At 42.1% G+C, this 27,779-nt stretch overlaps 1 protein-coding gene across 3 annotated transcripts in view; it reads right to left on the bottom strand.

The window, feature by feature from the left end:
* SEMA3D (semaphorin 3D) overlaps positions 1 to 27,779 on the bottom strand; it is a 172,157-nt gene that overhangs the window by 124,468 nt on the left and 19,910 nt on the right. The window contains exon 1 of one of the 3 annotated variants that reach the window (XM_056573395.1): positions 4,306 to 4,428. The exons of the other annotated variants lie outside the window; for them this stretch is intronic. Within the exon in view, the coding sequence (XP_056429370.1) occupies positions 4,306 to 4,399 (94 nt within the window). The 5' untranslated portion in view covers positions 4,400 to 4,428. Of the gene's footprint in view, positions 1 to 4,305; positions 4,429 to 27,779 lie in introns of those variants that run through there. 3 annotated transcript variants of the gene reach the window in all.

Genomic DNA, 27,779 nt, shown 5'->3' with positions numbered 1-27,779 from the left:
TGCCATGTAAATCACGTGGAAAGGTTTGCCATAAAATACTTGTAAGGGTTTGGTACATCGACATTTCAAAAAATGTACAGCTAGTGAGATTTTTGATAAACAATGAAAGAAATTGATCTCAGAATGTATTACACAGAATAAACAACTGATAAGAGAATGTAAGCAAATCATGAATGGAACCACATAAATCATTATGTATAGTAAAATACGACAGAACTATTTCTCGTTTACATTAGACAGCTGGAACTCTGTCTGTTTTTCTTATTTTATTACTGTGGTAAGAAGCTAATGGATGGTAGACATCGTACTGTAAAGGATCCAACACATACCATGTGTTCACGCTATAAAATGTAAAATGACACACATTGTCACATAAGCACCACACACAAAGATACACATACATAATCCTTTTATTTCAGTAGCCTGTCACTTGTGACAGGTGTGTGCGTTTGCTATTGATGTCACAGCTGTGTCCTTAAACCAAACCCTCAATGAAGATCATATTATTGAACCCTTTTTTTGGCAGAAAAGTCTTCGGAATTTTATTGGACTTACATAGAAATGACCAGATGCACCATATTATGACCTTCTGTAAAATCTATTCAGATAAAATGAAATAACACTTTGTTTTAACCTAACGTTTAAAATATAATACATCTCAATTTCTTCCCCCTTTTTGCTAAGTAAGTTTTTAACTGCAGAATCATATGCTTTGATTCAATTGCAAATGGGGGGAGCAAAAATGCATATAGAAAATACAAAGAGTACCGTATTTTTCACCGTATAAGATGTACTTTTTCTTTCCCAAAACCGGGGGGGGGAGTTGGTGCGTCTTATACAGCGAATACACACCAATCGCAGCGGTCACTGCGGCCATCAACGGCCGGGACCCGGGGCTAATATAGGACATTACTGGTCGCGGTGATGCCCTGTATTAACCCTTCAGATGCGGCGATCAAAGCTGACCGCCGTGTCTGAAGCGAAAGTGACACTAACCCGGCTGCTCAGTCGGGCTGTTCGGGACCGCCGTGGTGAATTTGCGGCGTTCCAAACAGCTTACAGGACACTGGGAGGGACCTTACCTGCCTCCTCGGTGTCTGCTCCGTGCCGGGATCCCCTGCATGGCCGGCGCTCTCCTTCGACGTCATCACGTCGTCGTGCACGCCGTCCAGTCATCCATTAGGAGCGGCGTGCGTAGCGATGTGATTACGGCGATGGAGAGCGTGGATCCCGGGGAAGAAGATGTCCGGAGTGTCGTGGACACCACAGGGACGCGGTGACAGCGATGGAGCGACATCCAGGGCAGCGGTGATGAGCGGTGACGGGTCCGGAGCGGCGGGGACACGTGAGTATTACCTCCTATACCAGTGGTCTTCAACCTGCGGACCTCCAGATGTTGCAAAACTACAACTCCCAGCATTCCCGGACAACCAACATCTGGAGGTCCGCAGGTTGAAGATCACTGTTGGGTTCAGAATCTTTTTTTTCTAGATTTTGCACCTTTAAAATTGGGTGCGTCTTATATGCCGGTGCGTCCTATAGGGTGAAAAATATGGTAATTTTAAAGAACAACCCCAGAATACACATAAAATGATTTCTACCGTACCTTTATCTAGACCAAATTATAACTCTGTTCTTCTACAGGCCCCTGTGCAAACTCATATTTTTAGAAGAGAATAATCCAGCACCTTTCTCCAATCTTAATTTAAATAAATAATTGTCTGCAGGCAATACCTCTGGTAACTATGTGTTCCATGATGTCTTGCATAGGTATCATAAAGGTGTGGCCAGTTAACATCTACTAGAAGCTGAAAATAGACAATTGAAATTTGTAAACAGGATGTTGGAGAACTACATGTGAATATCTTTTACACAGAAGAAGCTGCAGACTGGGCCTTATTCTAATATACCACCAATGTCTTTGATGAGACCAGTCCTTTATGTGACTCCATTTATTAACTTGATAAATACATAGTATGCATTTTGTATCTGTATTAGCAGCAAGGTCTGCTATGAGTCTACTGACAATTTGGTTTATCAGACTTGTGGCCATAGTCCAGATGCAAAAATACGTTCAAATTGCACTAGTGTGAACCCAGCATCCTGTTTAAAGGGGTACTCCACCCCTAGACATCTAGATGTCAGATCGCTGCGGTCCCGCTGTGCATAATGACGGGCGATACAGGGACCGGAGCAGCGTGACATCATGGCGCCGCCCCTCGTGACATCATGACCCGTCCCCTTAATGCAAGTCTATGGGAGGGGGCGTGACGACCGCCACGCCCTCTCCCATAGACTTGTATGGAAAGGGTCGGGTCGTGACGTCACGAGGGGCGGAGACGTGGCGTAACGATGCTCCGGCCCCTGTACTGCCCATCATTACGTGCAGAGCGAACTTGCTCTGTGCAGTAATGATAGCGCGGTGCCGCAGCGGGGATCCCAGGGGTCCCCAGCAGTGGGACTGCGGCGATCTGACATCTTATCCCCTATCCTTTGGATAAGATGTCTAGGGGCGGAGTACCCCTTTAAGATCCCTGGCAGTCACTGAGCATGTATGACTATTAGCATTGGACATTTTGAAGGGATAATCCACTGGCCAGTGTTTGGAACATTTAGTTCTGAATGCTGTGTGGGCACTGCAGGGTTCGGCCATGCCCCCTCACAACATCACGACACACCTCTCAATGCAGGACTATGGGAGGGGGTGTGGCAGCCATCACGCCCCCTCCCATAGACTTGCATTGAGGGTGCGTGGCATGACATCACGAGGGGCGTAGCCAACCCCTGCAGCGTGCACACAGCGTTCGGAACTAAATGTTCCGAACACTGGCCAGTGGAGTAGCCCTTTAAGTGTCTATTTTAAGAGGGAATAAAAATAAAAATAAAACACCACAACGTTCCACAACATGTATGGAAATTGAATATCTATGTTTTGGTTGGTGTGCTCTAACAGAGTAAAATAATACTTTTTTGTGGGCCAATCCCTTTAAATAAATATAATAAAAAATAAATGTAGGTAATACATTATTCTCACTAAATGTCACACACTATAAGTGTTCGTTTTTTTATTACTGCAATAATAGATCTTGATATTGTATCTAGATATTCACTATTAGAAGATCAACATATAAAGAAACCTGATATAGGAAACAATAAAAGGTAATCATTTACTCTTCTAGTGTGATACTACTTGATATGGTTCTATGATGGTGTGGCCGAATACGAGGGCTGCGGTGTGAATGTTACTAGCTGATAGCTAAGTCAACAACTATAACGCGCAAGAGGTGGTATTGTGAACAATAAGAACAAAGATAGTTGCTTGGACACTGGAGAACTCACTGCTATCAGTTGACTGCAGTTTGTCTTATGTGTATTTTACATCTTTGTAGTTAATAAAAGTAGGGCATAGGTATAAAAAAAAAGCAAAGATGAGTTGCTACAAAAGTGATATTCTGAAAGTTGTACCTGACTGCTTGATATACCACATATTCCATTATATACCCAAAGAGGGTGGGAAAGGAGGCATAGCTAGATTCCATTGGTTGACCACTCTCAACAAATATCTTGATCGGCTGTCCCAAAATAGCACAGAAGTGTCTATTTATTCCTCCTCCTTCCATGATCTTTGACTTCACTCAGAAATCTGGCCATTATGTAATGTACAAGAGATCTATAACAGCTAAACAGCCACAAAGAAGTTTCCAAAGAGAAGTTTCCAATGATATTCATCAAATTCACCTACCGTATATACTCGAGTATAAGCCGACACGAATATAAGCCAAGGCCCCTAATTTTACCCCCAAAAAACAGGAAAAGTTATTCACTCGACTATAAGCCTAGGGTGGGAAATACATCATCCTCCCATGTAATCATTCAGACCCCCGTAATAATCCCCCCCTTCATCATCACCGCCTGTCAATCCCTTCATCAGTGGTCTTCAACCTGTGGACCTCCAGATGTTGCAAAACTACAACTCCCAGCATGCCCAGACAGCCATTGGCTGTCCGGGCATGCTGGGTGTTGTAGTTTTGAAACCTCTGGAGGTCCGCAGGTTGAAGACCACTGCAGCCTTCGTCATCACCCCCCTCCCTTCATCATCACCGCCTGTCAATCGCTTCATCAGTGGTCTTCAACCTGCAGACCTCCAGATGTTGCAAAACTACAACTCCCAGCATGCCCGGACAGCAATCAGCTGTCCAGGCATGCTGGGTGTTGTAGTTTTGAAACCTCTGGAGGTCCGCAGGTTGAAGACCACTGTGGCCTTCATCATCATCCAGCCCCCCCCCCCTTTTGTTTTGTACTCACCTCCCCTCGGCGGGAAGTTAGGGTGAGCTGGTCCGGGCCATCTATGCTGCAGGGACCGTCCGGTGGGGAGGATTAGTCGTTGCGGGATGTCCATTTTCACAGGGGGGGGGCTTCTTCTCTGCGCTTCGGGCCCGGCCCATGACTAGTGACGTTGCCTTGACGACGATGCACAAGGACGTTGCGCATGAACGAATCATGAGGAAGGCCGCAGTGGTCTTCAACCTGCATGCTGGGAGTTGTAAGTTTGCAACATCTGGAGGTCTGCTGGTTGAAGACCACTGATGAAGGGATTGACAGGCAGAGAGTTCACTCGAGTATAAGCCGAGGGGGGCATTTTCAGCACGAAAAATCGTGCTGAAAAACTCGGCTTATACTCGAGTATATACGGTATATACTGAGAATACCAAAACTCTACTGGCTTTATTTGTCCCTTGCACCAAACTAAATGCATTAATGTCTAGCAGAGTTTAAGTGGTTTCTGCCTGGTCCTAAATAATTTAACACAAAGGGGATACAGACACTGAATTCTTTGCAGACTAATGAGGAAAACAGAGACCTTTTTATATATTTTTTTCCTATTACATGTTCATTCTTTCCTTTTCCACATATGCAGAATTATTATTAAAATATGGTTGTAACTTTCTGCTACTCAGTTTCTATACAGTATGTAAAACTGAACTGCTTTGGGAATATAAATATAACACACTAAATATTTTTAGTTATATATTTATAAACATACTGAGGCTAACCATTACCTAACACAGTAGCAAATACTGAAATTAACTATTAAGTGTGAAATCCTTATTGAGTACTGGCACATTTTTAATGTTTCTTTTTATCATATCACATTTTGTGATAATCCTAATAATGGGCACATACATCAGATTAAGGTCAGCCAAACTAGCTGGCTGAATATTTTCCTCATTGAAATCTGTTTTTCTATCCTTAAAGTGTACCTGTCATATCCCATATATATATATATATATATATATATATATATATATATATATATATATAAATATATATATATATATATATATATGTTGCTCACTACCTAATCCTGATTATGTACATATAAGTTTTATGTGTCTAGCACCTGTATTTCTCTCACAAATACATCATATCTGATGCACACTTGCTTTGTCATTATTTGCTTTGGAGGGGGCATGTCCTCACTCTGCATGGTTCAGCTTACTCCCTGAGCGCTGGTTCTTTCCATCCAATCCCTGCAAGCTGCTCTGAAACCCCCTTCTCCCTTTTTTGCAGGCTATAGGCTTATAGGAAAGGAGTGTGCACAGAGGAGTTCTAGTCCCACCATCACTTACTAGACTTTGTCCATGCCTGTGCTTCAGCATATACAAATATGATGCTGCAGCAAGACAGGATTATGGTCTGGATGGTATGGGGTGTTTTTTTTTATAAGACATGATTTCTATAAAAAGGAAATACAATTTTCTTATGAAGTATATTAAAAAGGTAAATTTTTTGCCAAGATGTACAACATATGAAAAGTTTTTGAATCTGAAACTGTGAAATGTCAAAAGTTTACATCAATATCTGAACCCCCCACAATCGCTAAAATCAACAAGGAAATGCTCAATGCTGAGAGCTGCTTCTCCTTGCTGTTGCACTCTTACTGAAGATGGGCTCCATTATCTTTCTATAAACCCATGTTTAGTATGCTCACATCAGAAAGGACACGCAGACCCACATGCTTCTCCTTAATGATTGTAGCGATAAGTGGGGGGTTTAGCATCCAAACTCCTACTGATAAAACCTTTTGACATGTCTCTATGACATTTGAATTTTTTTTTTTTTTAAACAAAGCTTTTGATTCAAGTATTTTACATAAAAGAACTTAAACATTAAAATTGTCCAAAATAGTAACTGTGATGTAACTCTAGATAGCATATTTTCGGTGAAGTATTTAAAGGGGTACTCTGGTGGAAAATGATTTCTTTTTAAATCAACTGGTGCCAAAAAGTTTAACAGATTTGTAAATTACTTCTATTTAAAAATCATAATCGTTCCAGTACTTATCAGCTGATGTATACTACAGAGGAAGTTGTATAGTTCTCTTCTGTCTGACCACAGTGCTCTCTGCTGACACCTCTATCCATGTCAAGAACAGTCCAGAGTAGGAACAATTCCCAATAACAAACCTCTCCTGCTCTGGACAGTTCCTGACATGGACAGAGGTGTCAGCAGAGAGCACTGTGGTCAGACAGAAAATAAATTCAAAAAGAAAACTTCCTGTGGAGCATACAGCAGTTGATAAGTACTGGAATGATTAGGAGTTTTAAATAGAAGTAATTTACAAATCTGTTTAACTTACTGGCAACAGATGATTTTTTTTTTAAAGAAAATGGTTTTCCACCGGAGTACCCCTTTAAATGTTAAAAAAATGTAATTAATTACATTTCAGTTCACATATGTTTCCGACAGTTATGAATAAAGAAGCTTTGTTTAACAGAGGTGTAGTAAGATAGGAAATGTACAGAACATTTACATCTACATTTAAGATTACTTATTCTCCAATATAAAAACACATATTAGTAAAACAAGACTAAACAGTGTTTGTATTGCTGCATCAATGTGGGATTTAATGTGATGGCCAAAACATTTTCATCATGACAGTAATGCTGCTTTTAACATGATGGGGCAAAAGGTACTAACAAGTCTAGATCTAAAACATAAAAAATATTTCAAGTAGGAACAAATCCTAAGTTCAAAAGTGACAAAATATTTTATAAAAGTAAGAATTTTTATGATGACACCTGCCATTTCAGGGGGAAAGCTGATCAGTAATTGAAGGGAAGAGTTAGTCATCCATTAGCAAAATTGCCTGACAACTCTTGTTTGCCATTATCTGTCAGCGTCGATCACATCAGCTTACACACAAACATGAAATAACTCTGCATATAGTGTTTCCAACTAATCTCACCTGCTCTTTATGTTTTGTCTATTGCTGCATTATTTTCAAGCCAAAATATGAAAATGCACATTATCCATACAAAAAATATCAGTTATGAATAATTATAAGGCAAGTGACCATATTAATTAAAATGCATATACAGATGGAATCAGATTTTAGGGAGTAACAGAAAGCCTGGGAGGTTCATATTATGGACAATGCTTATCTTAGATCTGTGCAAAATGTAAAGCAGTGGTAGGATGGTATAGAGAAATGAGGGTTGACTCGGAGAGAGAACACTGTGGGGAGCTTTGTAGGTAAAATCTGACATTTTATTCTAAAGCAAATGGTATAACCAATGCAGGAAGAGTTTGGAGAAGAAAATACTTATTAGCAATGAGTTACAGTAATGAAAGAGAGCAAACATAAGAGTTTTAGCTTGTTCCACCATATAAAGAGGGTGAATTCTGGAGAGTATTGGAGATTGATGAACATGATGCGCAAATGATAGAATATTGTCAGTGAACGACAGATCTAAGTCTAACATGACCCCATTATGAAACCTAAGAGCTATGGTCATACTATACACTGAAAAGGAAACATCACGTTTCGGTAGGTGAGTAGATACCAGAAACACAAAGTGTGGTATTAATCAATGTCTTGACTAGAAAGTTTTTTTGCACAATGCTCTCATTTTTTGCGCTATACACAAATAAGCATTAGCTCAAAAAGTACTAAAATGTTTTGCCAAAACCTACATAAATAACATGATAAATCCCCTCCCCGCCCCAAGAAGCTTAGTTTTTTTTACCTAGTTTCAGATAGAAACAGGACATATGTTAGGGAAGGTAACAAGACAAGCGCGGGTGTTCTGTAGTAGTGTTGGGGGGCGTTAATGTAGAAATGGGACTGAACACCAAATCTGCTGATAAATAGCCCAATGAGGGCTGTATAGAGAGAAAAGGGGAGACTACCTAAGACTGCTCTCTGGGAAATCCCAACAGTAAGTAGAACCAGAAAATAATACACTTTACAAGCTGTTCAAGAAAACAAGAAAGAATAGTTTATTTTAGGCCAATAGAATGAATAACTTTGAGCAGATGTTTGTGATCTACAGTGACAATTGTAGTTGAGATATCCAGAAGAATCAACAAGCATAGACAATGTGAGTTCCAGCCATCGAGAGATCACTTGACACTTTAGTGAGAGCAGTTTCTGTAGAGTGTAAAGTGTTGAAACCAGATTATAAAGGCTTGAGAAAGGAGTCAGCAGGGAGATAGGTGATGAGGTGACAGTAGACCAAGTGTTTAGAGTGAACATGAGATTAGAAACATTTCGGTTGTTCCTTGTACAGGACGGGTCAGGGGATGTTTTTCTCAGTAATGAGGTAATAACAGCTAAGAGAGAAAGATGCTAGAAGAGACCTTAACCTTGTAACGCATTATCAGCAGTGGTTTATGAAGTGCCAGCATACACAAAGCATTAGAAGGGGTTCTTGAGGGTTCGGCATTGTCAGACTTCAGATTTGAATGTATGAGGAGGTCAGTTCTAGAATGGACCTTGGTAAGGCTGTGGATCTCATATCTGGACTATTAAAATACGTTTGATACTGTGTCACATAAAAAGTACATAAAAGGTGAATGCTGGAACTAGGGTAAATATGTGTAAATGGCTAATTAGAATTCTGAGGGTGATTATTAGTGAAACAACACTGATGTAGTCATCATTCCTAATGGAGTACCAAAGATTATCACTAAGGGTTGTTTAGTTTAAATAAAGACATCTTGGGAGGGATTTGATGACTATGCACAAATATAAGAATGGACAGTACAGAGATCTTTTTAGTGATCTTTTGATACTTAGGTCAGTAACCATGATAAGGGGGCATCCTCTATGTCTGGAGGAAAGAAGGTTTCACCATCATCACAGACAGGGATTCTTTACTGTAACAGCAGTGAGACTATAGAATTCTCTGACACATAATGTTGTGATGGTTGATTCAATATGGTATTTTTTTTTAACCAATCGAGAGGCACTGGATATCCCCCTCATAGGGGTTTTAGTCTTTCTCTGGATCAAAATGGTAGGATTATAGACTGGACCTTAAGAACCTGCATATTTTTTCAACCTTATCAACTATGTGTAGTAACTATGTAAATATTTAACATTCACACAACCGTTTGCAGATACCAATGGTAAAAATTTAATTGGGAGCTTGTCACAGGTGGTCAAGTTCTAGTCAGAGCAGGAAAGTCTCATAGAATCATAAAATTATAAGACAGGACCAAACTAAGTTATATTTTAGAAGTAATTGGACAAATATGTTCCATAGGGCTAGACAGCAGAATGGCAAATGACAATGTAATTTAGGTATCACAAGTCAATAGGCCCCTCGCTACAGGACAGGCAAACCAAACAATTGCTTGGGGCTCCGAGCTGGCCCGGAGCCCCGAGCAGAGCCGGTGCTTGCCCATCCTTTAGCAATGGGGCAATTCCCCTCATCACTATTAAGGACATCCCTGTGTCCCGAAAGATGTTTTCGGGACCCAGGGATGCCCCCGTTAACTCTCTGCGGCCCTGCGTTAAGTTTAAAAATGCAGGGACATCACTGACGTCCCATGCGTGCACCCATAGCAACGGAGGCGCAGAAGACCAGAGCATCGAGGAGGAGGAAGACGTGCGATGGCCAGCTTGGTAAGTGACCAGCGGGAGTTTATCTTCAGTGTTCCGACCACCGCTGCTATGGCAGGACTGGAGGAGCGGTGATTGGAGCACTGAAGTTGGGCAGTACAAAGGCATACAGCCTCCAGCCACACACTGTATATGGCTTGAGGCTGTATGTCTGTGGGGAACACTGCCTACCTAATGTGGGGGGGAACACTGCTGCACCTAATGTGGGGGGGAACACTGCTGCACCTAATGTGGGGGGAACACTGCTGCACCTAATGTGGGGGGAACTCTGCTGCACCTAATGTGGGGGGAACTCTGCTGCACCTAATGTGGGGGGAACTCTGCTGCACCTAATGTGGGGGGGGGGGGAACTCTGCTGCACCTAATGTGGGGGGGGGAACTCTGCTGCACCTAATGTGGGGGGGGAACTCTGCTGCACCTAATGTGGGGGGGAACTCTGCTGCACCTAATGTGGGGGGGAACTCTGTTGCACCTAATGTGGGGGCCTCAAGGGGGGGGGGGCTTCATGTCCATTTTGCTTGGGGCCCCCAAATTCCTTCAAACAGCCCTGCAAGTCAAACCTGTCTATTGACCTGACACGGTTGTTTGTCCTAAAGTAACCCCTCTTGCACTACTATTCATCATTGATACAGTATCAGAAGTTTATGGCCATGCATCTGTCTCTGCTGTTATTGGTGATCATCTGTTCCTGGTTCACATCCCAGTATGTCACTCCGGTTGCAGTGATTGACTTGGCTTTGTAAGGAAGCTTCTCTACAGATAAAATATTATTGAAGCCTAGTCTATAGACATACCCGATGTTTACATGCCGAAAGGGAAGCAAATTAAGTTGTTTTTTTTTTCCCCCCCATCTCTTAATAACCAAAGTCTGGCCTCAAAATTATTAAACTTGTCCATTACCATACTAACAATAGACTTTTTAAACCATTTTTTTTTCTTCTACTTTGTTTTATTTACTAATTTATTGATTTTGATTCTAATTCTTTGACATAGCTAGGTTAGGAAGTATTATAATTGCAGCCAGTCTATTTTTCTAAGTAAACATAAAAAGAAAACATACACTAAGTATATCTAGAGGCTATGCTACAATGATTTGAAACAATGTCATAACACCCTATTTGCAATGAATCGCTTATTCTATAATTTCACTTTTTGTCTACTTGATCCAAGATGTCAATTTAAAATACCTCAAAAACATAAACCCAATTTAATTGAAGTTAACTTAAATGTCGGTTAATAGAGGATTAAACTCCAAATCTTTCAACCAGTTGCATCAAAGTTCAGCCTGAATAAATGAATCTTTCAGATATGAAAAACTCAAATTCTTTAGGGCTATTCATATAAACTCCTCTGGGCTTTTGCTTAGTTAAGTGCAATGTTAAGTCTGACAAAGGAACAATTAATACTTGAATCAAAGAGCCACCTTTTATAATGGTACCTTACATAAAGGAGTTGCACTTACAACAGCTCTCTGATACATATCTATTAGGGATGAGCGAATCGAATCTGACGAATCCGAATTCGTTACAAATTTCAGGAAAAATTCAATTCGCAATTAATGCGAATATCACCGTGATTCACTTCATTAAACTCCATTTAGTGCGGTCCAGGCTCCAGGGCATCTAAAATGGCAGATCCAGAAGTGAGGACTTGGGTCAAGGAATCCTGGGAAAGCAGGAACAAGGGTAGGCGGTATGACCCTGAATCACATGCAGCATGCAGCCAGCCACCCCTGTGATGTCACAGCCCTATATAAATCGGCAGCCATCTTGCAGCCACTTCTATTACAGAGAAGGACAGAGAGCAGTGTGTTGCACAGAACACCAGCACAATAACAAATACTGCCTAGAAGAACTGATAGGGAAGGGAGTGAGATTGAGAGAGAAAGTGCAATTTTGGGTGTAGTACAAAGAGACTGTGTGCTGCAGCAATGGTGTGTAAATACTTTTTAAGCGTACTGGAGTGCATTCTCCTCCCCTCATAAGTGCATACCACATACGTACATCTAAATGGTATACTATTTTGTTCCTGTTAAAGTCCTAAGGACCTAGATACTGTGAAAGGCCAGCCAAAAAGTACACACCGGTTGGTATTGAACACAAATACTGTTTTAAGCGTACTGGAGCGCACTGTCCTCCCCTCATAAGTGCATACCACATACATACATCTAAGTGGTGTACTATTATGTTCCTGTTAAAGTCTTAAGGGCCTAGATACTGTGAAAGGCCAGTAAAATGTACACACCCGCTGGTGTTGTACACAAATACTTTTTTAAGTGTACTGGAGCGCACTGTCCTCCCCTCATAAGTGCATATCACATATGTACTTTTAAGTGGTGTACTATTTTGTTCCTGTTAAAGTCTTAAAGGGGTTCTCCGGTGCTTACACATCTTATATCCTATCCAAAGGATAGGGGATAAGATGCCTGATGGCGGGAGTCCCGCCACTGGGGACGCCCATGATCATGCACGCGGCATTCCGTTTGTAATCAGTCCCCGGAGCGTGTTCGCTCCGGGTCTGATTACGGGTGACCACCGGGCGCAGGACTCCCACGATCAGGCATCTTATCCCCTATCCTTTGGATAGGGGATAAGATGTGTAAGCACCGGAGAACCCCTTTAAAGGCCTAGATACTGAGAAAGGCCAGCCAAAAGTACACACCACCTGCTGGTGTTGTAGACAAATACTGTTTTAAGCGTACTGGAGCGCATTGTCCTCAGAGTTCCCCTCACTCAAGTTTATGGAATGGACTGTTGCAGAAATTTCTACAACTTAAACTGCCCCCCTTTTTAAATCCACTCTTGATGACCTTGTCACATATAATACTGCCTCTTTTTTATAGCACTTTTATCACAGATTTTAGTGTTTTTTGAAGTTTGTGTTTTATGCACTTGTATGTTCTGTAATCATGGCTGTAGCTCTGATGAGGCAAGTGAGGCGATCTCCTGTTGCAAGGGGTCGCAAGGGGGGTCCAGCACACATTACATTAATTCCCAACCAGGGAGCCAGGAAACTCTGGTGGTGAATATGGCACTAACATTTTTTGATTTTTCTGCCCAGTCCTGCGCACCTGTGAGTCACAGGAGTGCAGGTCAGGTGGGAGGGAAGTCTGTGTGCAGTGCCGGTACGGGTGATACTGCAGCTCCAATCCTCATGTATCCTCCCTCTCCTGTGGAGCAGCTCTGTTCTCGCCTCAGGAGCATTTTCCAAGGGGTGCCCCAAGCCAAAATGGGGGAGGGGGCACAATTTTCTGTTCTCGAATCAGGAGCAAAAAGAGCTAGCTACAGCTCTGTCTACAGTGCACATCATGTAACAATGTTCAGCACTTATAAGATCACTGTTATTTTCTGTTCTTGCCTCAGGAGCAAAAAAAGCTAGTTACAGCTCTGTCTGTAATGTACATCATGTAATATTGTTTAGCATTTATAAGATCGCTGTTATAAGAGCCTTGTAGTTTGCAGACTTTGTTTAAAGACGTTTTATAATTCATGAAAAGTGACTTGTAAAATGGTAAATAATATTTAATATAATTTAAATAAATAATTGCTATACATAAAAGCCAGGTAAGAAGTCAAGAATGGAAGGTAACTCTTGTCACTACATTCTCATGGCATGAGGAACATTTCCTAAAGAATCTGCATGTCATACTGAATAACAGTATTATGTCACTAACCCAGCACACACCCTATGCGTGATATAGCAAGGCAAAGTGTTCTACACCCCTATTGAGGCTCTCTTTAGGCCAGAAATAGCTGTTTTTAATAGCGATTCACCGCAAATAAATTTGGACCGAAACAAATTTTGGAAAAATTTGGAAATATTTTTCAAAAATTCGCTCATCTCTAATAGCTATTACCTGACTCACTTTCTTTACAGGCAGGAGTGATCAGAATAATATGGGACAGTCTGTTCTTACCAAATGAAGAGAGGAGGGGGCTGGTTAGACATACTGGTTATCACAACCTTCCTCCAATGACAGAGCATTGTCCTATATCCTGTTTAATGTACAGGTAGGTACAGCATATGCAGGGGATTAGATTTTTCTGCTTACTCTCCTATGTTATAATTGTAAAGAGAGGATTTTGTGCAAAAGTTGTCCATATAATATCAGCGCTGCAGCCAGACTCGCTGGCCGTGTGCGCTCTCTTGACATGTCCCCGCTGCCGACGGGGCTGAGATTTGCATCACAGGACGTGCCCGCATGCGCCCGTCACTCACCTCCCTGTCCCTTCCGTTCTCGCAGCCCCGCGTTGGGGCTGCGAGAACGGTACACCTTAACCCCTTAAGGACTGGGGCTTTTTCCGTTTTTTCATTTTCAATTTTTCCTCCTTAACTTAAAAAAATCATAACTCTTTAAAATTTTCACTTAAAATTCTATATCATGGCTTATCTTTTGCGCCACCAATTCTACTTTGTAATGACATCAGTCATTTTACCCAAAAATCTACGGCGAAATGGGGAAAAAATCATTGTGCGACAAAATTGAAAAAAAAATGCCATTTTGTAGGGGCTTCCGTTTTTTACGTAGTACATTTTTCGGTAAAAATGACACCTTATCTTTATTCTCTAGGTCCATACAGTTAAAATGATACCCTACTTGTATAGGTTTGATTTTGTATTACTACTGAAAACAAAATTATAAATACATGCAGGAAAATGTATGTTTAAAATTGTCATTTTCTGAGCCCTATAACTTTTTTATTTTTCCATGTTCAGGGGGCTTTGAGGGCAAATTTTTTGCGCCGTGATCTGAAGTTTTTGTCGGTACTATTTGCATTGCATTGATCGGACTTTATGATCGCTTTTTATTCATCTTTTCATGATATAAAAAGTGACCAAAAATATGCTATTTTGGACTTTGGAATTTTTTGCGCGTACGCCATTGAACGTGCGGTTTAAAAAGTGGTATATTTTTATAATTCGGACATTTCCGCACGCGCCGATACTACATATGTTTATTTTTATTTACACTGTTTTTTTATTTATTCTTGGAAATGCCGGGTGATTCAAACTTTTATTAGGGGAAGGGATCATTGAAAGGGTTAGTGATTTTTTTTTACACTTTTCTTATGCCATATTATAGCCCCTAGGGGGGGCTATAGCATTGCATGTACTGATCTTTAACAATGATTGATGCATCTCCTTAGGAATGCATCAATCAGTGTTTTCGGCGATTGAATGCTCAAGCCTGGATCTCAGGCTTGAATCATTCAATCGGCGATCGGACTTCAGGAAGCAAGGTAAGAGACCTTCCTCCTGAAGTATAGCTGTTCGGGATGCCGCGATTTTACCACAGCAATCCCGAACAGCTCCCTGAGCTAACCGGCACATTTTACTTTCACTTTTAGCCGCGCGGCTCAGCTTTGAGTGGCGCCGGGCCCGCCGTGATATGATCCGGGGTTACCGTGTAACCCCGCGTTATATCACGGGGGCGGGACCAAGGGCGTAAGTTTACGCCCTTGGCCCTTAAGGGGTTAATTAGTACACCTTAATTAGTGAATTCACCTGTGTCCTCAGTTATAAGTTCCTGCTCCTCCCACACTTCCCTGATGGATCTTTGTTGCCCCAGTGCCTAAGAGAAAGCGTACCCGTTAGTTGTCTTGCCGTGTTCCTGATCCTTAGCTCCGTGACCTGACCTTGCTCCTTTGCTGCCTGCCTTTTGACCTCCTGCTCCGTCCCCTGACTACGCACCTGTGCTGCCTGCCCTGACCTTCTGCTATCCAGACTATGTCCTGCCTCATCCCTTCTGAGGTGAGTGAATGTTAGGGTCCCATCCTATATGAGGCCACCTCCATGTGGAGGATGGGGGACGCATTTTGATCAAAAAGTGCGCTAAGAGCCTCCATTTTGTTGACCAAGTGTGCTGCTGCCATATTCTTTCTTTTTTTTTTACATGTCTTGTCCTTGCCACAGCAGAATGCACCCGTGTATTGGGCTTGGTGCTGGCTACATTTTTGTTTCATTTTGTTTTTGCTGTGCAACATGGGGGGGAGTGGCTCCCTCTGTAGCCGAGCATCCCCTCCCCTATTTCACAGGAGGTGGTTTTAGGTTGTTAGTGGATCCAGCATGTCGCCCAGCCTGAGGTGAGTGAATGTTAGGGTCCCATCCTATATGAGGCCACCTCCACGTGGTGGATGGGGGACACGTTTTGATCAAAAAGTGTGCTAAGAGCCTCCATTTTGTTGACCAAGTGTGCTGCTGCCATTTTCTTTCTTTTTTTTTACATGTCTTGTACTTGCCACAACAGCGTGCACCCGTGTATTGGGCTAGGTGCTGGCTACATTTTTGTTTCTCATCCCTTCTGTACCTCGCATCATCTCAGCTGCCTGTGTAGTCGAGTTGTGCCAGGGGTAGCAACCTAGGTGCCGCCGGCCGCAGCAAGACCGTCCCACATTGCAGTGGGCTCTGGTGAAAACCAGCGGCATCTTAGACTCTGCTCCCTGGCACGGCTCACTTCATCTGCGACACAGCTCCAGCGGATCCACATCCACCGGTGTTCCTGTCTGCTGAAACGTGAGTGTTACAGTCCTTATGTTAGATAACTGCTGTTAGTTGAGGGCTTTACAGCAGTAAATTCATCTGAGCTGAATGAATGTTCAGCCAACAGTTATGAAATAGGTATAGCCATCTTTAGTCTGTTCATTCCTGAAACTAAACGGGTAAGGCATGAATTTCAATTGCCAACTCTATTGTTCTGGTATAAATAAGCTGTTGTCCAGGTACCCCTTCATAGAGGGCATTATGTTTAGCCCTGATGAATGTGTATGTGTATGGGGAGGTTGGGAGAGAAAGCTTTCAGCTGAACAACAAACATCTTTTGAAAGTGTATGACCACCTTTGGGGTACATTGAAATTCAGAAAATGTCCTCAATGGATTTGTAGCATTGAAAATTATCCGAAATCAATGCATACATCTATGGCAATTTGGAACAAATATAAGAGCTGTCTAATTGGCAGATTCCCCTGGGAGATTGAATATATCCAATCTTCCCCCAGAATCCAATTCCTCTTTCTGTTGCAGAACTTCCAATGTGGGAACTGAGCAGCGGAATTCCTAATGAAATCAATGGGAAATCAATAGGAGTCCACACAGAATATCTTCAGATTTTTCATAGCGTGAATGGGGCCTTAGACAGTATGATATGCAATTACCTACTTTTCTACCTACCAAACATTAATTTCACCCAGATCATACAGGTTTTAGATATATTTAAGATTACTTTACAGTTTACAATGGGGAATCTAGCAGTTTACCGAGACATATGTTTCCTCCTATGAAAACATTACATAATATCCTGTGACAATGGATTTTCTTTTGTGGTGAAAAAACAGCACTGATACTGGAAGTTTAGTTAAAAGATGAGGAGCAAATGTCATATTGCTATTTTCCACAGACTGTTTTCGTGATAAAATAAAGGGAGGATGAGAAGCGGTATGATTTCAGTGCTGGAGGTAAATCTATACTTGGCTGTTAAACTGTAGAAGAAAATTTCTCACGTAGTGAAAGTTAAAATAACAAAAACTAGCTAGACACAAATCTATCATAATCAGGTAGCCCCACCTGTATTAAAATAATTACCTTCCATCTGGTCTGGGACACATATGGGAAAATAGGAATTTCATACATTTCATCAATGTTGGGTCAATAGGCTGTGGACAGTGTTGATCTTGGCAAAAGTGCTCTGATTCTTAAATTATAAAGACAATACATTTTTGTGATGTTAGTTCCCCCCGTAGCATTTTAGACATGACTTTGCAACAGTTACTAATAAACAAAACTGCAGGAGATCATACTGAAGTTAAAACAATATATATACTATACTGCAGAGAGTATATTTTTACTGTACTAACTGGGTGGGCATAGACCGCACAGTATGTGGCCTATACACTTTCCACCTGCCAATTTTCCAAAAGCAAGGTACTTATAGTGAGCCTCTCTCATGCCATTCAGGCAAAGCCTAAAAAATAATTGGAACTCAATATTTTGAATATGCTTGACTTATTATTGTCAATCCAAAACAGACTTATGTCACATTTTATTCAAAAGATCATTGCTACAGAGGTCAGGGAAGTGTTAGAATAAACAGTTAGATACCATGAATATGGAATGGTGAAATATGCAACCTTTAGTCTCCTACAGATAACAACTTTAATGCTAGTGCCACTTATTGATTTGTTTGCCTCAGCACTTCATACCTAGATGGTGGTCCTGGAAATATAGCTGTGGTTCTCAATCTAAATGCATATTTATTAAAGGATCAAGAAGGGAGAGCTGCTGTCGGCTGACTGTGATAACTTAAAAAGACTGCAGCTGAAGAAGAACTCAGACAGAAGGTATTTTTTCTAACTATGGCCATTGTGTGGGATATAAAAAAAAAAAACCTTAAAGGGCTACTCCACACCTAGACATCTTATCCTCTATCCAAAGAACAGGGGATAAGATGTCTGATCACGGGGGTCTGATTGCGGCACCCCAGACATCCGGTGAACCTAGCAAACTTTGCTCTGTGCCAGATGACTGGAGATGCAGGGTGGAGGCTCGTGATGTCATGGTCACGCCCCTCTTGTGACGTCACAGCAATACCCCCTCAATGCAAGTCTATAGGAGGGGGCATGACATCAGGAGCGTCCACCCCACATCGTCAGTCATCTGGCAAAGAGCAAAGTTTGCTCTGTTCACCGGATGTCTGGGGTGCCACAACCGAAATCCCAGGGGTCCTCAGCTGCGGGACCCACACGATCAGACATCTTATCCCCTGTTCTTTGGATAGAGGATAAGATGTCTAGGGGCGGAGTGCCTCTTTAACTTACCTCCAGCACTTCTGCAGTACTTCTATTGTTCTGGTCCAGTACCCCAATATGATAAGTCGTTCTGCAGCTACAATGTAACTAAAGTCCATGGAAGCACCAGGGCCTAATGTGTCATAATGCAGCTCAGGGGATCGCTGGCCGATTCAGGACATCCCTGTAGTCAGCGATTCACTGAGCTACAGAATAACATACTGGGCCTGGGTGCTTTTGTGGACGACGGTCACACTGCAGCTCAGGAAGACGATCCCATCGGAGGACCGGACCATTACACTGGAAGCCCTGCGGAAGCGCTGAAGGTAAGCAAATAATTCTTTTTTTAGATCTCACACAATGGCCATAGTTAGAAAAAAAACCTTCTGTCTGAGTTTTCCTGCAACTGCAGTGTTTTCATCTTATCACAGTCAGTCGCTCTCCCTTCACAACAATGTACAGGTAAGACATAGCAGACCATAAAGTCTATAGTTTCCATCTAAGCAATTATGATATTCCTATAAACCAAGTTAAATACTTCTAGATGGACAGTGCTAGTATATATAACAGAAAAAGAACCAGACCTGCCAACAGGAAAATTTTTCATAGTGTGATTATTTAGACTGGGATAATTAAAGGGGAGTTCTATCAGTCTGCCAAGAAAGATAGACTTCTCACACACTACATGCTTGTACAAGAGAGAGGCAAAACATTATACTTGATATGTGCCTATGGCTATTAAACATCCATTCCCTACAGAATGTTAAAGTATTACTATTATTTGGATATTGCATGGTATTTTAAATAAAAATCACTATACCATTACGGATAATTCTAAGTGCCTATTAGACAATTGCTCTTCCTGTTTTCCTGCTGCGCAAAATATATACACTTTTCGTCTCATTCTAAAAGTAATTCTACAATTCTACAAACCCCCTTCTGTCAAACCTGCATATCTGTTGTGCTCACACACTGCTCTATCCTCCTCCACTGACAGCCAAAATCTGGCACATCTGCTCTTGATAAGGAAACCCTGTGTACGCAAGTACTTGCTTATCTATGGAGGGAGTTCTAGCATACCTAGAGAAGCTGTCAGTGGGACAGGAAAGAGCAGCAGATGAGCACAGAACATATCTCAGCTCTGTTGTTCTCATAGGCGTGGGCATTATTGACTATTCATACATCAGAACTGAAACAATTTATGCTGAGCATGTGTCTTCCAACCTTCTCTGTGTACACTGCCCCAATGCATGCTGGATGCAATGGAACACAACTGTTAATATGTAAGACAATGTCAAAGGAACTTACTTTACTAAATATAGTTTGTTGAAGGGTGTTTGCATAATTATACAACCCCTTTAATCATGTATAAGCTATAAGGGGTATTCCAACTTTAAAGGGGTACTCCGCCCCTAGACATCTTATCCCCTATTCAAAGGATAGGGGATAAAATGTCAGATCGCCGGGGTCCCGCTGCTGGGGACCCCGGAGATCGCCGCTGCAGCACCCCTCTATCATTACTGCGCAGAGCGAGAACGCTCTGCATGTAATGATGGGCAATACAGGGGCCGGAGCATCGTTACGTCATGGCTCCGCCCCTCGTGACGCCACGGCCCATCCCCGTCAATACAAGTCATAGACTTGCATTAAGGGGACGGGCCGTGATGTCATGAGGGGCGGAGCCATGACGTAACGATGCTCCGGCCCCTGTATCGCCCGTCATTACATGCAGAGCGTTCTCGCTCTGTGCAGTAATGATGGCGGGGTGCCGCAGCGGCGATCTCCGGGGTCCCCAGCAGCGGGACCGCGGCGATCTGACATTTTATCCCCTATCCTTTGGGCCAGGGGCCCCTTTAAAGGAGTTCTCCAACTCCAACGGTGACTTCACTCTGCGCTCAGCCTATCAGCGGCCGCGGCGGGACATTGCTGCGGCCGCTGATAGGCTGAGCGCAGAGTGAAGTCACCGACCCGCAGGAAGTGGAAGAGACCGGGACCAGAGAACGGGATGGCGATATCGGAACAACGGGGGATCGTAGGCATTTAATTGAAAGTTTCTTATGTATAGTTTTACAGCCCGGGCACAGCGGGGGTTAAAAGTTTTAGTTTAGAGAACTCCTTTAAAATTGCTTTAAAAATAACTATGTTCTGGTCTCCTCTGCTTCCACTGACAAGTGGAAATGCCCTCTCAGCCAATCACTAACATCACTTGCGCATCTCTTAATGTATCTTTGGTATTTATCAGGCTCTGTTCACACCACTTTTCCTCTAAATCAGTCATATACTGTTTGTATGTATACAAAACAAAGTACCTATAACATTTTATGGGCACACATCGAAAAAAATATATATCTGTACTGTGCATGAAACTAAATTCTTGTAGGTAGTAGTGGGGGGTACTATATGCCATGTCCCCTTTAAACAATATTAGTATCAGAGAAGAGAATGGTTTACAAGACTATAAATGCTAAAGAAAAAAAATATATAAATAGATGCACTAAGTGCAGTGGCCCAATAATGGATGATGTGCAGGTGTGAAGTGAAAAACGCAATGACCTGGAAATGTTACAGTTCATAATAGAGGAGAACAAGAGGCTGCCCATATCCAACCATGATTCAGGATGTAGCACGGAAAGGCATCGGATGCAGGAGAACCAACTTAGACCAAAGGACTGCTGGAGAAACAGGACACTTGTGGGCAGGGGTCAAGTCCTGGGGAAAAAAAAGTGTGGAAACTCACCCAAGGTGTCCACACAAGGGCTGGTCCTGCAGGACTCCTGCTAATGGGAACAGTGTTTTCTGCTGTGGAAAACGTGCAGGAACTCCATTCCCATCTGTTCCTGCAGGACTTGAGCCCTGCTTGCGGGGTATCAGCTAATGAAGAATTCAGCAATGGAGATTGCTCAACAATGATCAAAAGCAGCTATTCCTTTAATATATTACCAGACAACAACAAAGCGTTTTGAGGGGCATTTCCCCTCTTTCTCGGGTCATTAAAACAGACAGTGATAGGTGGGGTATATATAGTACAGTAAGCACCAGTTCCCATTTAAAAAAATGGTGCAAATACAGCAACAACCCCGGGGTCATGGTGACATCATTGGCCATTCATAGGCATGATTTATAACAGAATTAATAAACATACAATAAAACCACAATTGATCCGGACAGCAATACTGTAACTGAACAGATATATAAGTACATAAGAGATAAATCGGTAAACCAGACTCCTACTGCATACCGGCCAGTGGTTCATGGCTGCTTAGTAGTAGGGATGAGAAGCAATGCTGACTTCGAGCAAAGACCTTATATGGAAGAAACCTGTGGTCTTAAAGAGGTACTCCGGTGGAAACCTTTTTTCTTTTTTTTTTTTTTTATCAACTGGTGCCATAAAGTTAAACAGATTTGCAAATTACTTCTATTAAAAAAATCTTAATCATTCCAGTACTGATTAGCTGATGAATACTACATAGGAAATTATTTTCTTTTTGGAACACAGTGCTCTCTGCTGACATCATGACCACAGTGCTCTCTGCTGACACCTCTGTCCATTTTAAGAACTGTCCAGAGTAGGAGAAAATTCCCATAGCAAACATATGCTGCTCTGGACAGTTCCTAAAATGGACAGAGATGTCAGCAGAGAACACTGTGGTCATGATGTCAGCAGAGAGCTCTGTGTTCCAAAAAGAAAAGAATTTCCTATGTAGTATTCAGTAGCTAATAAGTACTGGAAGGATTAAGATTTTTTTTTTTTTTTTATAGAAGTAATATATAAATCTGTTTAACTTTCTGGCACCAGTTGATTTAAAAAAAAAAAAAAAAAGTTTTCCACCAGAGTACCCCTTTAACCCCTTAAGGACCGGGGGTTTTTCCGTTTTTGCATTTTCGTTTTTTGCTCCTTGCCTTTAAAAAATCATAACTCTTTCAATTTTGCACCTAAAAATCCATATGATGGCTTATTTTTTGCACCACCAATTCTACTTTGTAATGACGTCAGTCATTGTGCCCAAAAATCTACGGTGAAACGGGAAAAAAAATCATTGTGAGACAAAATTGAAAAAAAAAACGCCATTTTGTAACTTTTGGGGGCTTCCGTTTCTACGTAGTACATTTTTCGGTAAAAATGACACCTCATATGTATTCTGTAGGTCCATACGATTAAAATGATACCCTACTTATACAGGTTTGAATTTGTCGCACTTCTGGAAAAAATCATAACTTCATGCAGAAAAATGTATACGTTTAAAATTGTCATCTTCTGACCCCTATAACTTTTTTATTTTTCCGTGTATGGGGCGGTATGAGGGCTCATTTTTTGCACCGTGATCTGAAGTTTTTAACGGTATCATTTTTGCATTGATAGGACTTATTGATCGCTTTTTATTCATTTTTTCATGATATAGAAAGTGACCAAAAATGCACTATTTTGGACTTTGGAATTTTTTTGCGCGCACGCCATTGACCGTGCGGTTTAATTAACGATATATTTTTATAATTCGGACATTTCCGCACGCGGCGATACCATTTATGTTTATTTTTATTTTTATTTACACTGTGTTTTTTCTTTTATGGGAAAAGGGGGGTGATTCAAACTTTTAATAGGGAAGGGGTTAAATGATGTTTATTCACTTTTTTTTTGCACTTTTTTTTGCAGTGTTATAGGTCCCATAGGGACCTATAACACTGCACACACTGATCTTTTACATTGATCACTGGTTTCTCATAAGAAACCAGTGATCGATGATTCTGCCGCATGACTGCTCATGCCTGGATCTCAGGCACTGAGCAGTCATTCGGCGATCGGACAGCGAGGAGGCAGGTAGGGGCCCTCCCGCTGTCCTGTCAGCTGTTCGGGATGCCGCGATTTCACCGCGGCTATCCCGAACAGCCCACTGAGCTAGCCGGCATGGTTTCGGTTTCACTTTAGACGCGGCGTTCAACTTTGAACGCCGCGTCTAAAGGGTTAATAGCGCGCGGCACAGCGATCAATGCCGCGCGCTATTAGCCACGGGTCCCGGCCGTTGTTAGAGGCCGGGCCCGAACCGCTATGACGCGGGGCCACGCCGTGGCCCCGCGTTATAGATCGGGAGTGGACACATGACGTTCCAGTACGTCATGTGTCCTTAAGGGGTTAAGGCAAGGCCCTTGACCGAGAGGCCTCAGCATAAGTTTGAGTCTGGTATGGGGCAAATGGGGTAATTAAATACTTTGTGTCGGTAAATTGCACTGTTTCTAGAAATGTGAACTGGTGCTAACTCTCCTATATATACGGTGTGTTTGTATGACCTAAGGAAGAGGGGAAATGCTTCTCGACGTGCTTTATTATTGTCTGTTAAAGGGGTATTCCAGGCAAAAACTTTTTTTTTATATACCAACTGGCTCTGGAAAGTTAAACAGATTTGTAAATTACTTCTATTAAAAAATCTTAATCCTTCCAATAGTTATTAGCTTCTGAAGTTGAGTTGTTTTCTATCTAACTGCTTTCTGATGACTCCCGTCCCAGGAGCTGTGCAGCTCCTATGGGGATATTTTCCCATCATGCACAGCTCCAGTGACATGACATCATCATTGAGCAGTTAGACAGAAAACTTCAGAAGCTAATAACTATTGGAAGGATTAAGATTTTTTAATAGAAGTAATTTACAAATCTGTTTAACTTTCCGGAGCCAGTTGATATATAAAAAAAAGCTTTTGCCTGGAATACCCCTTTAATACAATAAGGCGTGTCTATAGTTGTTGAAAAACTACAACTCCCAGCATGCCCGGACAGCCGAAGGCTGTTCGGGCATGCTGGGAGTTGTAGTTTTTCAACAACTGGAGACACAGTTTGGAAAAAACTACAATAAAGGAATTGTGGCTCTTAATCATTGGTGAACGTTCTCTGTTGCTTGATTCTTCATCGGTTGGTGACTGTGCAAGTGTCCTGTTTTTCTAGCAGTTCTTTGGTCTCCATTGGTTCTTCTGCATCTAGAATCCCCACGGTGGAATCCATTTTAGTGACTGAGCTTACCCATTATAATGCTGGCATGACACGTGTACAGCAAATCAACACTTCGGTTGTGAAAAATGAATACAGTAAAACAAAACACATGTCTACATATAAAATAGGTGGTAAGTTTTACAGCTTTACACTTCGTGAAACGGCAGATATTTTTCTCAGTATGCAACCATAAAAGGAAAAAGGGAATCAACTGCAATAAACTTGTATGCAAGTATTCTGCACTTAAAGGGGTACTCCTCTGGAAAACATTTTTTAAATCAACTAGTGCCAGAAAGTTAAACAGATTTGTAAATCACTTCTATTTAAAAATCTCAATCCTTCCAGTACTTATCAGTTGCTATATGTTGGACAGAAAGTTCTTTCCTTTTTGAATTTACTTTTTATCTGACCACAGTGCTCTCTGCTGACACCTCTGTCCATTTTAGGAACTGTCCAGAGCAGGAGAGGTTTGCTATGGGGATTTGCTCCTACTCTTGACAGTTCCTAAAATGGACAGAGGTGTCAGCAGAGAGCACTGTGGTCAGACAGAAGGAAAATACAAAAAGAAAATAACTTCCTCTGTAGCATAGAGCATCTGATAAGTACTGGAAGGATTAAGATTTTTAAATAGAAGTCATTTACAAATCTGTTTAAGTTTCTGGCACCAGTTAAATAAAAAAAAAAAAGGTTTTCCAGTGGAGTACCCCTTTAAAGGGGTACTCCACTGGGGGAAAAAAAAAATAATCAACTGGTGCCAGAAAGTTAAACAGATTTGTAAATTACTTCATCCTTCCAGTACTTATCATTTTCTGTTATGAGCCACAGGAAGTTCTTTTCTTTTTTAATTTCCTTTCTGCCTGACCACAGTGCTCTCTGCTGACACCTCTGTCTATTTTTAGAACTGTCTAGAGAAGGATAGGTTTTCTATGGGGATGTGCTCCTACCCTGGACAGTTCCTAAAATGGACAGCAGTTGATAAGTATTGAAAGGATTAAGATTTTTTTTAATAAAAGTGATTTCAAATCTGTTTAACTTTCTGGCACTAGTTGATTTTAAAGAAAATGTTTTCCAGTGGAGTACCCCTTTACAACTGCATACACTGTAGTGAATAATATCTTCTTTATAGATACAGTGGTGGTGAATAAGCTGGATATAATGAAGTATAAAGGCACTAAAATATAATATCTTGGCGATACTGACCCTATACACCCTAAATAGATTTCACTGATATCCTTAAAACATTAGAGAGGTGCTACTTAAGCAGTCTCTGGCTGATGTGCGCTGACTAAGATTGAGGACCACCCTTCTAAGCCTTACACCAGTGTTGATTTAAACATCTTTTGAAGTCTTAATGGCCCTCACATGGTGTCATCACTTTCCCTCAACGAAAGTGTTTATATACTTCCATATACTGTATTTTGGCCCTGTGTGCAATGCTAAAAGCCTGCACTTTGTTCAGATGGAGACACGTAAGATAAATTATAATTGTCACCTTTTATTTACTAAGCGCATAAAAAATACGACATGGAAGGTTATTTTCCTAAAACTCTTCTGAGAATGTAAAAATAAGCTTCTGAAAACACGGAGTGATAACATAGCTGCATTCCTGGTTGTTCATTTTTATTGTACGTTCACTTTTTGAATTAGGTGAAATTTTGTACTGAATAATAGTCACTTAAAGTAAATGTCTATGCGTGGACACCAATTTGTTTTTGCTAATCTAAATAAGTCTAAAACTGGAGAAGGAAAACCTTCAAGATATCAACGCGAGTGCCCACTTTTTAACATCACTCCATTTTTATTTAGGTCCGCTGTTAGATTATTTATTCAAATTAGATCACCCCAAATCTCCTGTATGATACCATTTTGTTTGCATGCAGTCGCAACTAGGGCTAGGGCTTAATGCAAATCATTACTCATTGAGCTTAAAGGGGTTATCCACTATAAGGTGATTTTAGTACATACCTGCCAGACAGTAATGGACATGCTTAGGAAGGATCTGCGCTTGTCTTTGGGTTAAATGGCTGTGTTGTGAGATTACCATAAAGCTGTGGCTTTCTTTTTGTGAACCTCAGTATTTCCTGTTGAAGTTTTCTTTTTTACTACTACTATCCCAGAGTTCCACTTTCCTACTTCCCACACATCAGCCACCCCAGCTATTGAACAACAAACAAGCTTGATTCAATGAAAAAGGTTACTGCTTTCTAATCAGGGTGCCTCCAGCTGTTCCACCCATTAAAGCAGACAGGCTCCCTGTCATCACCTGGCTAGTGATGTCAGGTCTCGGCCACACTGCATCCTGGGAAATACCCTAAACAGGAGACATTTCGTATGCTGTTAAAAATGAACATCCAGAGGAAAGATCACATACCGTATATACTCGAGTATAGGCCGAGTTTTTCAGCACGATTTTTCGTGCTGAAAACACCCCCCTCGGCTTATACTCGAGTGAACTCCCCCACCCGCAGTGGTCTTCAACCTGCGGACCTCCAGAGGTTTCAAAACTACAACTCCCAGCAAGCCCGGGCAGCCATCGGCTGTCCGGGCTTGCTGGGAGTTGTAGTTTTGAAACCTCCGGAGGTCCGCAGGTTGAAGACCACTGCGGCCTTCAACATCATCCAGCCCCCTCTCACCCCCTTTAGTTCTGAGTACTCACCTCCGCTCGGCGCTGGTCCGGTCCTGCAGGGCTGTCCGGTAAGGAGGTGGTCCGGTGAGGAGGTGGTCCGGGCTGCTATCTTCACCGGGGAGGCCTCTTCTAAGCGCTTCGGGCCCGGCCTCAGAATAGTCACGTTGCCTTGACAACGACGCAGATACGTCGTTGTCTAGGCAACGGCTCTATTCCGGGCCGGAAGCGCGGAGAAGAGGCGCCCCCGGTGAAGATAGCAGCCCGGACCACCTCCTCACCGGACCACCTCCTTACCGGACAGCCCTGCAGGACCGGACCAGCGCCGAGCGGAGGTGAGTACTCAGAACTAAAGGGGGTGAGAGGGGGCTGGATGATGTTGAAGGCCGCAGTGGTCTTCAACCTGCGGACCTCCGGAGGTTTCAAAACTACAACTCCCAGCAAGCCCGGACAGCCGATGGCTGCCCGGGCTTGCTGGGAGTTGTAGT

The sequence above is a fragment of the Hyla sarda genome, chromosome 4, assembly GCF_029499605.1.
Source record: "Hyla sarda isolate aHylSar1 chromosome 4, aHylSar1.hap1, whole genome shotgun sequence".
In the NCBI taxonomy this organism is placed as follows: domain Eukaryota; kingdom Metazoa; phylum Chordata; class Amphibia; order Anura; family Hylidae; genus Hyla; species Hyla sarda.
This window is presented reverse-complemented; position numbering and strand designations above follow the sequence as displayed.